The 12,918-nt window shown below is 32.0% G+C and overlaps 1 protein-coding gene across 1 annotated transcript; it reads left to right on the forward strand.

Annotated features, from left to right (window-relative positions):
- The first annotated feature begins 8,571 nt into the window (after nucleotides 1–8,571).
- LOC131612675 (protein GIGAS CELL1) lies at nucleotides 8,572–10,100 on the forward strand. The gene is made up of 2 exons (XM_058884440.1): nucleotides 8,572–9,116; nucleotides 9,349–10,100. The coding sequence occupies exons 1-2, from the start codon at nucleotides 8,793–8,795 to the stop codon at nucleotides 9,733–9,735; spliced, it is 711 nt and encodes a 236-aa protein (XP_058740423.1). The 5' UTR covers nucleotides 8,572–8,792; the 3' UTR covers nucleotides 9,736–10,100.
- Nucleotides 10,101–12,918: the final 2,818 nt, after the last annotated feature.

Here is a 12,918-nt window from a genome sequence, read left to right on the forward strand (position 1 = left end):
CCTTGATTGAAAATAATACATCAACTTTCATTGTCTTCACCGATAATCATACTCCACAATAAAGAGTATAGTCACTTGAAGCCACATCACTCCACGAATTTTCACATTGTCTTCACCGACAATTATAGTTTTAAAAACTATCATACTCTCTTATGAAGAATATATTTCACTTGAAGATAAATCACTTCAAAAATTTCACATTGTCATCACCGACAATCATATATTTTATCATGAAGAACTAAGTTTCGTTTGGAGCTAAACCACTCCAAGAATTTCACATGTCAAAAACTAGGTTGAAAACTTCCTTAATTGAAAATTAGGTTTCACATGTCAAAAAATAAATATTTAACTACATCTCACAACAATCTAATACAACCTTAATTTAAAATAATACATAAGCGTTTATTGTCTTCACCGACAATCATACTCCAACATAAAAATATCAACATGTATATTTTCAACCAGGGCCGTTCCTGACTTTTTGGAGGCCCAGGGCTAATAAAAAAAATAACCCTTAATAAAAAAATTGAGGAACTAATCTTAAAATTTAATCTTATAATAATTTAAACCTAATAATTTAATTTGCAATCTATTTAATTATAAAAATTAAATTAAATAATATTAATTTTGCTATAATATTAATTTTGTTATAATATTAATTTTGCTATAATATTAATATTATAATAAAAAAAATTAAACAGTATTTATTTCTATATAAAAATAATAATAGATCAAACCACTTATAAAAATATGATATATTTTATCATAAAAATTTAAAAATAAATAAAATAGACATATAATAAATATTTAAATATTGGTCTTAAAATTTTAATATATCTAAAATATATGTTTAATAAAGTAATAAAATTAAAAGAATTATTAAAGGATAGAATTATTAAGTTTAGAATATGATGTTAATTACACCATTAACTCTTCAGCATATGGCATGGTGAAATAATGTTGTAGGAAAAAAGCTGCTTTTTTTCTATAAAAAAATTGCTTTAATTATTAAACCGTTATTATTTTTAATTCCACAACGTATTTATAATTTAATAGACATTATTGACCCAATGGTAGTGAAGTTTTACCCAGAATATAATGTGCGTCGGTTTGATTCTTTATGTAGTAAATACATTCCACTTTTGGCAAAAAAAAAATATATTACACATGCCGCAACGAGACTTTTGGCAAAAAAAAAAAAATATTACACATGCCGCAACGAGTAATCGAACTAACATCCTTATGGCAAAACAAGACCTTGAGAAACCGCTGGGGCGCTATTGCAATATCGCATTGTTATACAACAAACAATGTATATAAAATATTTATGATATTATTAAGCCCATCACCCAAATTTTTGAGGCCCCAATTTTTTTTTGAGGCCCTGGGCTATGGGCCTGCTTGCCCTGGCCCAGGGCCAGCCCTGTTTTCAACCAATCCCAATGCTCTCCACCTTGATTGAAAATAGGCTTAATTAGTCCCAAAGTCCTTTAATTTAATTTCAGATTTCACTTTAGTACCTTATCTAATAAACGTTACATTTTAGTTCCTTAAAAATGGTTCCGTTAGTCAAATTCTCGCCGTTAAATTTTTTGAAAAAATGTTAACTTCGCCTACGTGGCTTGACAACAATGCATTTATTAATAAGCTGAGTCAACATTTATATTAAAAAATTATTATTTTATTTAAACCAGAGAGGTCTTGTTTCTGGAGGTTAAAAATCCCCGCAAATTGTAAGTAATACGTAAAAAAAATTATAATACCACATTACTCTCACATTACAAATATGAACAAAATAAAACTAAACAATCCAATCTTCATCTTCAATTCTTGTCTACATAGGTCCAAACATACATCAAAACTAAATTGAAAACAGACACAAGTTGCTTGAGATTGTACTTTGTTTTCTCAAGCTCTGCAGAAGGGCTTAACCAACCAATATTGTTCTAAAGAACCTATACAAATCACAAACAGAGTTAACAAAAATGTAATTAGAAATCAAATCTGTCTTCAAAAAGTTGTAAAGTAATATTATATATTAAATTCATCATAAAACAACTATATTAAAGATAACAATACAAGATCAAAACATATACCTAGGAAATGAATTTGTCCTCTTCAACCACTTAAACCATATAAAAGTCAGCATACACTGAAATATAGGGAAATTTCTGAAACTCATCCATCAAGAAAGCCTTAACAAAAAAAAGAATAATGGGCAAACAAAAAATTGATTCAACTAGAACAACAAAAAATCATTCTAAACTAGAAAATCCAAACCCAAATCACATTAACACACAGAATTAGTGAGTAATTAAACACATACACGAACAAGTTTATATACATTACCGGGTTAGAAATCTGTTTAAGCGAAGACAAAGCAGAACTGTTTTTATCAACACCACTGTCCTCAAGCTTCCCACATAAAAAAACACAAATTAACAAATAAAAATCCACAATTTCTCCACCAACACAACAAAAACACAAATACACAAAATCAGAAAACCCCCAATTGAGAAGCCTTAACAAACTGATATTTCTCAGGACATTTTGGAATTAGGGTTTTCTCAAATAAATCAGGAAAACCTATATAAAATTTGAGAGTCTCTCAATGTTGTCGTTTTCGTGAACAGTGTGAATATTTTGTGCGGCTTCGGTTAAACGGAAACAAGGAGCTTTTACCAATAGGAGAAAGTTTTGGCGGTGAGAAAACTGGTGGAGGAACATTTGGAAACGGGTGTCTAGATCCCCTTGAGAAACTTGTTGTTGTTGTTGCAAAATTGACAGAAGAGAAAAAAAAGATGAAGATGCTAAAAAGACATTGAGCAACAGAGAAAATGAGATGGAGAGGATAAAGTGGCGGCAGCTAGGGTTTGGTTTGGAGAAGAAAGGGATAAAGTTATTTTATATATTATTATAAAAATAAAATGTAAATAAAATATGTAATATAATAGTTCTGTAATATAATAATTCCATGTCATCTAATAAATGCCCAGCTGGAGTGCCACGCATGCAAAAACTAACGGAAGTTTATAAAATTTAACGAACAGGATCAAAATAACTAACGAAAACTCACTTAAGGGATTTAAAACTAACGTTTATTAAATAAGGGACTCAAATGAAATCACAAATTAAGTTAAGGGACCAAATGATGTATTAAGCCTTGAAAATAATACATCAACTTTCTTTGTCTTCACCGAAATTCATACTCTACCATAAAGAGTATAGTCACTTGTGAAGGTTGAGAAAAATACAAGAAATGGGGGTTTGAATTGGGTTTTCTAAAAACTTTTTCTTTTAAAAAAACTATTCACCAAAATTAATGAGATAGATAAAATATGAAAGAAGATTGACACGTTTGGTTTATACAAGTTTACCTTAGAAAATAACTTAATCCACTAATCTTGAAAGATTACAAATAACCTCTAAGAGTCTAGAAATACATCTTAGCCCTCTCAAATATTCAGACTAACAACCTATTCACTTGAGAAAAAAAATCTCAACAAATTTATAATAGAAAGTGCTTACAAATAATGTTTCTAGATAAGCTAATGAAACAAAGTTTAATAACAAATGTTAACACAAATAATGAGCAACAACTCTTGTGTTTCTAGAGATTTTTTTAGAAATAGATTTCTTACAATGGAGTGTTTAAAATAGTATCTCTCAAATTTTATTTCCCTTTCTTTTCTTTCACGTTGAAGTTTTGTATGCAGTAGTTTAGCAGTTCTTGAATACTTGAACAACTTGAGCAACTTTTCTTCGATGGTGAATGCTTCTATATTTAGTCCCAAGAAGTAGACCATTGAGAAGGACAAGACGTCGCTTTCCTTGCCAGATGATGTAACGGCTCAAATGTAACCGTGGGGGACAAAGAGCACATAAAAATTGAGTTCATACATACGTCCCTGCAGTAATGGAGAAGGTAGTGTATTGTTGTACCATTTTGCTTCCAGCGCAAGTTTATGATCTTTCCTCTTTAAAATATACTTATGATCTGAAGTAGTGAGAGCATGGAAGAGATTAAGTAACGTGAATATCCCAAGAGTATTTGAGTCTTTAGAGTCAGAACTTATTCTTCAGAGTTCGAACGCAATAGCTTATCTGAATGACACATTTTAATTTCTGAGCTTGAAGAAAAAGCTTAATCTGAGCTTGAAATTTTGACTTTTGATCTAGAAGAGTAGCTTATCTTTGAAACACATGAAAATCCTTTTTTGATGAACATTCAACATTCTTCAGAACTATTGATGTTACTTTAGAAAGGATGAATAGTTCTTCTAATGTGTGTCAGCGTTAATTCTGATGATCTTTTATATAGCAATCCATAATCAATCAAAATATTTTATCTGCACACTTAAGAAATTATTAGTGTACGAAATTGTTACATATAAAATATAAGTGTTGTTATCATAAAAACTAAAGATTGAATGCATAACCAAATCTTGTTCTAACAATCACCCCTTTTTGATGATGACAAAACCATGTATTTTGATGAAACAATTTTACAAGGTAATATCTAAACATATCACCGTTAGATAGAGAAAACCCCTCGGAGATGTGCAAGCCCCCCTTGAGTCAGATAAGGGTTATTAGAGCCTTGTTGATTTTATCAGAGTCTGATTTAAGTAGAAATGTTCGCTTACCAGAACTTGAGATATCAGAGCGCATTGTTTCTTAGAACTTAGGTTAATCAAATCATGTAATATCAGAGAATGACTGATCAGATCTCATCTTATCAAATATTTCTGAACATCGGAAATTCTTTATCTGATCTTTATAAGGATATAATCAATTCATTAGAATCAGTGTATTCTTGAAACTAAATTGAAATCTTTTTGCACATATAATGTTAGAAAATGTAAGCAGTGATATTTTTGGAGAGTTTGATATGAATTAAAATCATCATTAATTTCTCCCATTTTTTGTCATTATCAAAAAGTTAAGAGACTTTTATTGATTTTTAATTGTTAAGCATGGATAAGAGAGAAACAAAACAAAATAAATTCATTAATTAAAAGTAAGGGAGTACAAAAAGGAATACAGAAGGACGAAAAGAAGGAAAAAACAATTAGAACAAAAATCATTTAAACAGTTATCTCCGAAGGTTTCACATCTTTCTTCCACAGGGGTAGTATCTGGATCAACCCTAAGCCTTCGAACTATTCCAACTACACCAGTCTTATAAATCAGTTCAAATATAACTATCCCATATGGTATGAAAGACTTGTTTTATCTTCTAGAGATCATCATGGAGTCCACCAAACGATTGAAGATAGTTTGAGGCAGATTAATCAAAATCCGATTAAGAAGACAGAAAATCAGATGTTTGTCATTATGACACACAAAATCCTTATTAACAACTATGGATTTCTGGTTGGTTAACAAAAGACGGAACCAGTCTTTGGCAAGGGGCAAAAGATTTTTTGGATTGGTGGGTTCAAACCAGACGTGGTATCATAGATGGTCATGAGTTTCTCAGCAGGAGTATGCATGGGACTGATTTGTTCCGTAGTAACACCCGTTTGAGCATACCCAATGGCTTCAGCAATGGAAGAGGGGGTGATGATGAGGGGGAAACCAAAGATACTTGATTGTATACATATATTATCACTACTAATAAACGCATACCTCGAAAAAACTTTCACAAGTTTTGGATATATGGGTTCTTTAAGCAGGGTGATATAACTGGTTCAGTCTTGAACATGAATGTTGAGAAAAAAATAATTGTTTGTACTAAACAAATTTGGACGCTTTTCATTAATGACTTCCAAAAGATCATAATCAGTGTTTTAAAAACCGGACCGGACATCAAACCGGTGAGGATACTGGGTCACTGGTTTATTGGTCGAACCACTGGGTCACTGGTCGAACCGCATGACTAAACCGGGTTAAACCAGATAACTCGGTTGAATAGACCGGTCGTTATAACAAAATTATATAGGTATAAAATCTGTCGAACCGAATGATTCAGTCCCTACAAAATATAACTAGTACTTAAATTTTTTGAAAACATCATATTATAAAAAAATTCACAAATTCATAATTTAAATTCAAATTTTACACATAGGTATCACACACAATCAAATAGTACATAATTATAAAATATAAACAAAAGTTTAATCGCAACATAATTTAATTGAATAATTTATAACAAAATAATTGCATTGTCTACTAAATTTAATTTTAATAAAAGAAAAATTGTTTCAATGTTGGGATCTCCTTCTTCAATATCAAAATCATCTGTAAAAAATCAACCGCATCTACAACCATTTTTTTAATTTTTAATTTTTTAATTTATTTATTTTATTTTTCATTTTAATTTTTAATTAAAATAGTCAAAATGACATTGTTTTAATTTTTTAAAATTAAAAAAAATTAAAAAATTAAAAAATGCATTTAAACCACCGGTTCACAAAAACCGCCGGTTTTCCCGGTTTTAGCGGTTTACACCGGTTTTGACCGGTTCACACCGGTTCAATGACATTCTCGATCCAACTATTGAACCAGACCGGTTATCTGACCGGTTCCCGGTTCGACCGGTCCGACCGGACGGTCCGGTCCGGTTTTTAAAACACTGATCATAATCTTCACAAAATATTTTTGATGAATAATTAGAGACAAGTAAGTATGGTTGACACAAGGAAGAATGAAGAAGTAGAGTGAAACAAATAACTCTAGAGAAGATAACGTAACTAACAAGAGAAATGATCTTGTTACGTAACAGATAACCCTAGAGACTCTCAAAGCAGCTAAGACAGAACTTGGAACGAGAGAGAATAAAAAGAACCCATCATTTCCAAGATAATTGTCAGGGAAATAAATGCAATGAGACAAAGGAATCAAGAAAGTAGAAGGTCGTGCTTAACCATATTTATTCTCAATTAAAGATTCTCTCAACATTTCCATAAATAAACATTAATGAGGTAAAAACATAAAGATTTTAACTATTCTAAAAAACTTTTCCCACTGCTCGAGGTATTGCAAATAATGTGTGATGATTTATATGACATAAGTCTATATCATATCCATTTATTTAATGAACCATGAGTTAATGTTCTCAGAGTCAAGAATACCAACCGGTTTCTGACTACAACTATTTTTAACTATGACATCTTCTAACTTGTAGAAGTATCTTTGAAAGAATAAAAAACTTGCATAAGATCAAAATCTTATTTTTCTCAGAAGCGAATAACACATGTAATATAGATTCATTCAGGACAAAAATCCATTTTCAGGCATTTCAGAATAGAAATCTATCTTCAACTAAGGGTTTTGTGCAGATATCATCCCATTAACGGTCTGTATCTATAAAATATTTAAAACAAGAGTCCCTTTCTGAACATAATCTCTAATAAAATGATGTTTGATTTCTATGTGTTTAGCTCTTGAGTGTAAAATAAGATCCATATTTAAGCATATAGCAACAATATTATCACAAAAGATAGGGATGTTACTATCGTATATCTGAAAGTCTTCAAATTGACTCTTTATCCAGAACATTTAAGTACTACACAGTGATGCTGATATATATTGTGCTTCAGCAATTGATAATACAATAGAGTCTAAAATTTATTAAGACTTTATTAGACTGTCTCTAAAAAGCCTCCTTTAAGTACTACACAGTGATGCTGATATATCTTGTGCTTCAGCAATTGATAATACAATAGAGTCTAAAATTTATTAAAACTTTATTAGACTGTCTCTAAAAAGCCTCCTATTTATTAGGACTAACTTGTATAACTATAAATTCTAAAAACTATATTAATAACTATAAATTCTAAAAACTATATTAATAATTATGTTGTTACACATTAAAAAAAAACATCTTGAGTTGAATTACTTTAAATTTTACCCTTTCTATTACTTTTAATATTTCTATAATAAATATTATACATTAATTTAGTTAAATTTATATTATATTATTTCTCAATTTTTTCATATTTTAATATTTTAATATTTCTATGTTGTTATTTTTTAAAAATAATTTAGTAAAAAAAAATATTATACTTAAAATAATATATTTAATATGTTTATATTATATAAATTTTTTATTTTTTTTAACTCAATCCGTCTAAGACCGAATTCAAAAAAATATTTGAACTCATATTATGAAAACAATTTGTTGATTCAACTTATCCTAACTTTGTAAAGCTGAAGATGAGTCAGATTAGTTTAAGATTAGATAATGCATCAAAATAACTCTACTTTAATTAATAAAATTAATTATATTTATTAATAATAAAAAATTACAAAGAAGAATCCTAAAATTAAGAATTGAATCACACATAAAAATAGTTGTCATTGCGCAATTAATAAAAACCCAAGCATGTCTTAAATAAACAATAAATAAAATTAAAAATAAAATATTTAAACTGACACAGAAGTAACGTTGCTAAAATCCCGCCCAGAGCAGAATTTGAAATTCAAATATACCGTTTTAACTTTCTCGGCACGGATAAGAATGACTACACACGTGTCAAAATTGAAAAACAATAAACTCAAATTCAAATTAACCCATTTTATTCGGAGAAAAAGACTATAGTTTTCAATGATATAAAAGCGCCATTTTATGTTTTTGAAAAAAAATAACCATATGGGTCTTCTTCATCCCAATCCAACGCTTCCCGAACCTAAATCAAAACCAAAACCAAAACCCTAACCAGTTGTAACAAACCTCACTACAAATACTAACCAAACCATTCTTCACAAACCCTCTTGAAATTCCCAAACCTGAGTCAATTCCAGACTCCACTCCTCCACCCTCTCTCTCTCTCTCGCCGCAACCAACCATGCCCGAAGCACGTGACCGCCGTGTCACGCCGCTCGACGTGGCTGACATTTTTACTCCCTCCGGATCCTCCATCTTCCAAGACTCCAACCCGCTCACTCTCCCAGCTGCTCCATCTTTCGCAGCAAGACCAGATCTGTTCGTTGCTCAACGAACTCCAACCGGCCGCGGAGTTGCTCGTGCGCGTCCTCACCACGCTCCGGGCATCCAGAACACTCCACCAGTCACCAATCACCGTGGGAGAATCCGTGGTAGTTCGTCGCGGAGTATTCTTCCGTCTTGGTATCCGAGAACTCCGCTGCGCGATATCACCGCCGTTGTTCGAGTAAACCTCTCTCTCTTTCTCTCTCTTGATTTTTCTTTCTCTCTCTATAACGGTTTCATGTTTAATCTAGAACGTTCTTTTATTTTTTATTTGAATTTGATTTAATTTGAATTTGATTTAATTTTACTTTTATGATTATAATCTGTTGTTTAGTGTATTTGTTTATTGATGCTGAATATTCTGTTGTTTAGTTTAATTTGAAAACTGATTTTAATTAATTTAATCTGTTTAGGCGATTGAGAGAAGGAGGGGTAGAATCGGAAATGAGGAATTTCAGCAAACTGAGACTACACCGTTTTCCGCGACTCCGTTGATGGTTTTCTCTGATCCATCTTCATTTTCTGCTTCTGGTTCACGTGCCTCTAAGAATTCTCCAAATTCATGTGTTAAACTGCGAACTCCTCACGGTAGCAAGGTTTCTAAGATTCTCATTGACGTTATGAAACTTCCTCAAGACGAGGGAGAATCGGAGTTTCTTACTCCGGAGAAGAAGCTTCTGAAATCTATCGATATAGTTGAGATGGAAGTGAAACAAGAATTGATGAAACTGAAACGAACACCGACAGCGAAGAAGGCCGAAAGAGAGAAAAGAGTTCGCACATTGATGTCCATGAGGTGAATTGAACTGAATTGAATTGAATTGCAGGAAATAGTTTTGATCTGAAATCAGAGGCAGTGATTGAAGAACAGAGAGGAGAATTTACGCGAAATCATCTTCTGATGATATATCGGTTTTCCATCAATTGTTTCTGCGGAGGATTTGGTAGAATTCCCAGTTTGCGTTATTTTGATATCTTCGGCTTGAAGATTATAGGTAGATACAGTTTGTTTTTCTCTTTACATCATTCTTTGATGTTTTTCCTGCATTGTAGATTCTGTTTCAATACTTTGTACATATTTCAATTTTTCATACAGTTTCAATGTATGAGAAGAAACTTGCATCAGATTTGTACACTGGTTGTTACATCAATAGAATTTACACTTTTGGGAAATTGTGATAGTGCTTTCTTTGATATGTTATGGTTCTTTATTGTTCATCAGTTTTTATTATTTGCAACTGAAAATGAGGTTATGTCAGGATTGTTGAGGGTTTTTATTTTTATTGTAGGAATGTTGATATTTGGGTGTTTTGAATCAAACTATTGTGTATATTCAAAAACCAAAGTATCTGATAGATACATTGATTATTCAAAAAAGTTAAAAATATAAATATTTTTTTATATTTGAAATAAGAGGGAATAGTATGTTTTTATTTTGGAAGTTGTTGGTAGAAATAGATGTTTGATGTGAAAGGGGTCTAATTAGAGAAAATTTTTTAAAAAAAGGTCAAGATATTTCGATTTGAGGTCATGAAATGACTGATTATGGTGTCTTCTGACATTGTTGTGAACTTGTGAATTGTGATGGTGAGTTTGTTGTAGGTGTACTGGAATATTAGGTTCTGGCTAAGCTAAAAAGGGTGAAAACATAATGAATGTTGCATATGTCCGAGATGAGTAAAATATGTATAAAATTGGGAAGAGTGTTATTAGACTTTAGAGGTACAAAGAGTGTTATTTAGAGGTGCATGCTTTCTTTCTCTTTTGAAGCTTGTTTGACCAATTCTCAAGTATGGTAGTTGGTTCTTTACTCGAAGAAAAGTTTGATTTAATTGATTCGTTTTTAAAAAGTTTTTAAGGTGTAAAATGTTATTCAACTACAAAACTTAATTTTGGTAAATATATGAATAAAGAAATATGGATTCATTATTCAGGTTTCAACTTTCAACATGTTATAACATTTTTTTTCCCAACATGTTACTCTCGCTGGATCTAGGACATTCGTGCGATTACACTTGGAAAGCACTACATGTCATATTGTTGTTCATTTGTATTTTACTTATATTATACTTATTAACTAGTACATAGAACTTGAAAGTTAAATGCATTCAAAAATAGCTTGAAAGTTAAATCTATTGAAGAGTAATTCATATTCAGAAGATGAGCATCAGAAGTTCTAAGCATTAGAAGTTCTGATGTAGGTTGATCTTCTGATGATAGTGTTGACCAGAAGATGTTATCTTCTGGGTCCTGGTAGCTTAGTTATTTAGTTAGTAAGGGTACTTTAGTATTTGTTAGTTTTGTACTATGTGTACCTTTAGACTTGTTCACTAAGTTTACTCTATTAGGGCTTACGTGACAAGATTTTCTTTTGTATAAATAGTCTTGTAGTAGCTATCATTAATAGTAGAGAACACAAGCAGTACAATATTATTCTCTCTCATTAATCTTTGCGCCGTTATTCTCTTTGTCATCATCTTTATTCAATGTGCACCAACAATTGGTATCTAGAGCTCCGGTTCCAAACACAGGGAAACACGAGTGAACGTGAGTTTGTGTGACTGTGTGATTAATTTTGTTTCAGGGAAACAAAATTGTGTTAAATCACATTTTTCTTGGTTGTTTGTGGGTTGGGAAACACTGTGTGAGTGTGAGTGAAATCTATTTTTCTGCACAAGTTTAAAGATGAGTGGAAGCAACTTGAATACCAAACTTCCAGTTCTTGATGGCAAAAACTGGAATAGATTGATGATTCAAATGCGTGTATTATTTGGTGCTCAAGATGTTCTAGATCTTGTCACTGGAGGATATGTTCCGGTTGCAGCGGATGCAACAGAAGAACAAAGAGAAGCGCAGAGAGAGACGAAGAAGAGAGATCAAAAGGCGTTGTTCTTCATCCATCAGTGCGTGGATGTAAATGTGTTTGAGAAGATTGCTGATGCTATGACGTCAAAGGAGGCGTGGGATATACTGGTCAGGTGTTATGGTGGTGACGTATCAGTGAAGAAGGTGAAGCTTCAATCCCTGAGAAAGCAATATGAGAATCTCAACATGAAAAACAATGAGAAAGTCTCTGAGTATATCTCTAGAGTGATTTTGATCACTAATGAGATGAAGGCTTGTGGAGAAACCCTTTCTGAACAAGTAATCATAGAGAAGATATTGAGGCCACTTACTCCTCAATTTGATTATATTGTTGTATCTATTGAACATCATAAAGATCTGGAAACCATGAGAAGAGAAGAGTTGCAAAGCAGTTTAGAAGCACAAGAGTTGCGTCTGACTGAGAGAACTTCTGAGAGAGAAGTTGAGCAAGCTCTGAAGGCTTCTTTTGTCAAGAAGGACCAGTAGCATAGACGTGGTGATAGATTCCAGAAGGAAGCCTAAACTTCTGATGAGAAGAGATATCAGAAGGGAAAGGATAAGAAGAAAGTTCAATGTTACTGTTGCAAACAGTTTGGCCATTTTGCTAGAGACTGTTTGGCAAACAAAGGAAGGAAATCAGAAGAAGCAAACATAGCCAGAGGTGATTCAGATAATGAACCTGTGCTATTGATGGCTTCAGAGTCTGACGAAAGATATTTGTCAGAGTGGTGGTATATGGACACTGGGTGTTCAAATCACTTGACCGGAAACAAACAATGACTGATAGACTTTGACTCTGAAAGGTGGACAAAGATCAGATGTGCTGATGATAAGTACCTCTATGCAGAAGGTATGGGAAATGTCAAAGTCAAAGTGAAGAATGAAAAGACTGTTCTGATCAAAGATGTTTGGTATGTTCCTGGAATCAAAAGCAATCTGATGAGTGTAGGTCAGCTCATTGAGAAAGGTTTCTCAGTTGTTATGAAAAATAACCTCTTGAAGTTGTATGATTCCAATCAGAAGTTGATTATGCAATCTGAACAGGGAAGCAACAAAACATTCAAGGTGAATGTAGAAACAGCTGAAACAAAGTGTCTGAGTGCTGAAAACTCAGAAGG

Source organism: Vicia villosa, linkage group LG6 (assembly GCF_029867415.1).
Source record: "Vicia villosa cultivar HV-30 ecotype Madison, WI linkage group LG6, Vvil1.0, whole genome shotgun sequence".
Classification (NCBI taxonomy): domain Eukaryota; kingdom Viridiplantae; phylum Streptophyta; class Magnoliopsida; order Fabales; family Fabaceae; genus Vicia; species Vicia villosa.

Excerpts from the sequence above, each read along its gene's own strand:
- LOC131612675 (XM_058884440.1), top strand. The coding sequence starts at position 8,793 with ATGCCCGAAGCACGTGACCGCCGTGTCACGCCGCTCGACGTGGCTGAC. Across the intron at positions 9,117-9,348 it reads ATATCACCGCCGTTGTTCGA|GCGATTGAGAGAAGGAGGGG; the intron begins GTAAACCTCTCT and ends TAATCTGTTTAG.